Source organism: Athene cunicularia (genome assembly GCF_003259725.1).
Source record: "Athene cunicularia isolate RWA chromosome 1 unlocalized genomic scaffold, athCun1 chr1_part1, whole genome shotgun sequence".
Taxonomy (NCBI): domain Eukaryota; kingdom Metazoa; phylum Chordata; class Aves; order Strigiformes; family Strigidae; genus Athene; species Athene cunicularia.
This window is the reverse complement of record NW_020799091.1, coordinates 97245171-97247779: the sequence shown is the minus strand read 5'-3', so window position 1 is coordinate 97247779 and position 2609 is coordinate 97245171. Positions and strand designations below refer to the sequence as shown.

At 43.6% G+C, this 2609-nt stretch overlaps 1 protein-coding gene across 1 annotated transcript; it reads right to left on the bottom strand.

Annotated features, from left to right (window-relative positions):
- Positions 1–327: 327 nt before the first annotated feature.
- Positions 328–1168, bottom strand: CLDN14 (claudin 14). The gene has a single exon (XM_026851736.1). The coding sequence runs from the start codon at positions 1076–1078 to the stop codon at positions 368–370; it is 711 nt and encodes a 236-aa protein (XP_026707537.1). The 5' UTR covers positions 1079–1168; the 3' UTR covers positions 328–367.
- Positions 1169–2609: the final 1441 nt, after the last annotated feature.

The following is a 2609-nucleotide window of genomic DNA, read 5'->3' as shown; positions in this document are numbered from 1 at the left end:
CTGTTCAAACAGCAAGTTGTGGCTAGTTCCACTTTAGTGCTTGTTGCAGAGCAGAAATTACAAACCAAACCATTACTGTTAGCAAAAGTGCCCTTGAACTGCCTGCCTGCAAAACTCTGACTGAAAGTAGGCAGGTATGTGCTGTCTCTGGAATATCACAACCTCCTTTGTATTTATTTTCCTGTTTTTGCAGCAAGCAGTTTTGTGTTTGCATTCTTTCTTTCTCGGGAAAGAAAGGAACGGATGAAAAGAACAATGGTAAACTTTGTATCGTAACCCTTATAAATTAGAAGTCATCTTAGCTTTGTTTAATGCCATGCACAGAAATTATAAAGCAGCTGTGTCCCGCAGGCAAATCTTAGGGAACTCACACATAGTCATTTAATCTGTAGCCGCTATGGGAAGCAGATGTTAGGGAAGAAGCATGGTTTCCCTTGTAGACAGTTGGTGGTCTATAGGAGGGAGCAGTCCTTCTTACGCTGCTGCGCTGTGTCTGGTAAGGTGTCTCGTTCCCACCACACTGGCTCGACGTGCACAGCAGTGCACCACCGAGGATAGTCAAAGATGCAGAGACGAAGCCAAGGTACAGAGCTTGACCTATCTCATACTTCATCCCACTGGGAAGCATGGGGTTGTAGAACTCTGTAACAACGTTGTTAGTGGTCCAAGAAACAGGTACCAGGCAAACGAGACCAGCCAGAATGAAAACGATCCCCCCGGAGACTGCGATGGCGGCTTTGGCGGAAGTCCCCTTGGCACACTGTGTGCACTTCATACCGATGACAGCAATCACGCATGCCAGTGCAGAAAGGACGCAGGAAATTACCATCATGGCACGGGCGGCTTGGAGGTCAGGGGGCAGCGCCAGCTGGGAGCGGTGGACCTGGCACTGGTAGATGCCGGTGCTGTGCCAGACGCATTCCATCCAAAGCCCTTTCATATAGGCCACAGCTGTTATAATATTGGTGCCTACATGTGCTGTTCGCCACCAGTGTGGCAGAATAGTAGCAATTAATGTCCCAATTAGGCCAAGCAGGCTTAGAGAGAAGCCAAGTAACTGAACAGCCGAGCTTGCCATGTTAATGTTTGTCCTGCCTAGTTCTCTTAATAAAGCACCTCCGCTTCGGAAAACACGAGCTTTTCTTGGAAGATATGCAGCTGTTTTACTTTGACACCTTCTGCTCGCCTAATAAAAGGTAATTGAGGGAAAAAGGAGTTAATTATTACCCAAATGCATTACCTCTCCAGCCAGTAAGGTGCAGTCCAAGTGCAGTTAGTGCCATAATTAGCATAGTTATCGCTGTTAATCTTACTTTTGTGGAAGTAATGGGAAAGCAAGCTTCCCTCTTCACTTATATAAACAGTCTTCTGTTGTCCACTGGGAAGAAAAGACAATTTATGAAATGGAAAAAAATATTTTAAATGCAAATATTCCTCTTCCCAGCAGACTCTTCAAAAAAACAAACATGATTTCCTTTCTAAAGCAGAGAATTAGCTAGTGTTAACACTTGGAATGAATGAGATTTATAAAGTAGGGAACTGCAGGTTGCTTTACATGATGAAAACATTCCCAGAAGGTCATAGCAGGACTAAGGAAACAATAAGGGTGTATTTGCTCAAAGTAGGGAGCAAAGAGAGTGATTTAAAATCTGTGGAAGAGGATAACAAGTATTGGATTAAAGTCTCTTTCCTGACTTGCCAGTATTTCTTGAGGTTGCGTTTTAATAAAGCAATTCAAAGGGGAATAATTTTCATTAGTCTCTGTGGAGTTTCAGCTTATGATTTTAGGTTGTGGGCGAAATGACAGCACATGAAACCAGATGTACATCATGGAGCTTCTGAGCAGCAACACCTTCACAGTTTGGTCACGTATAAATTCTAGCTGAAAAACAAGGAATAGTAACTCTTCCTTCTGTATAAATCGCAGATTAAGTGGTCTTTTCCAGTGGCTGCCTTGCAAGGTCTGTTATACATCATGCATTATGTGTGTGGGCAGAAACCTGATATTTTAATATATAAAATAACTGTTGCATCAAAATCCAACTTGGAATTCAGAAACAGAAACAAGTTTAGGCTCCAATTCTGCAAAGACCCATGCATGTGCTGAACGCATGTTCGTGGAAGAAAGCATAAGTGTTTGCAGGACTGGGCCTTAGCAGGCAAAGAGAGGAAAACCACCTGGCCAAACTAACGAAGACCACTAGAACAACAAAATAATGCAAAGGGAGAAAAGTAAAAGCTGATTTATATTTCCCTTATCTCAGTAATGAGATGGGAGTGCTTGAGGTGTGCATCAGTGCCAGTCTTCATCTCCAGACCATGTTGCAGCAGGCACCGATTTCTGAATATAACAACAAGATGGGGCGTCTCTTCCTGAAACAACCCAGAATCTGCCTTGGACATTATGTCAAAAGAAAGGAAAAAATTGAAAAGCACAGGGATTATATGGGCTAGGCAGGACAGCAATGCAGACTGAGAGTCTTATGCTTACACATGTTCCTTTTCTTTTGTTGGGAGCGTGTCTGCTGTGTGCAGACATAGGATGGGGAGGAATGCGATGTTGGGACAGGATATGCAGAGAAGTACCCAGCCCTTTGACTGGAAGGGAA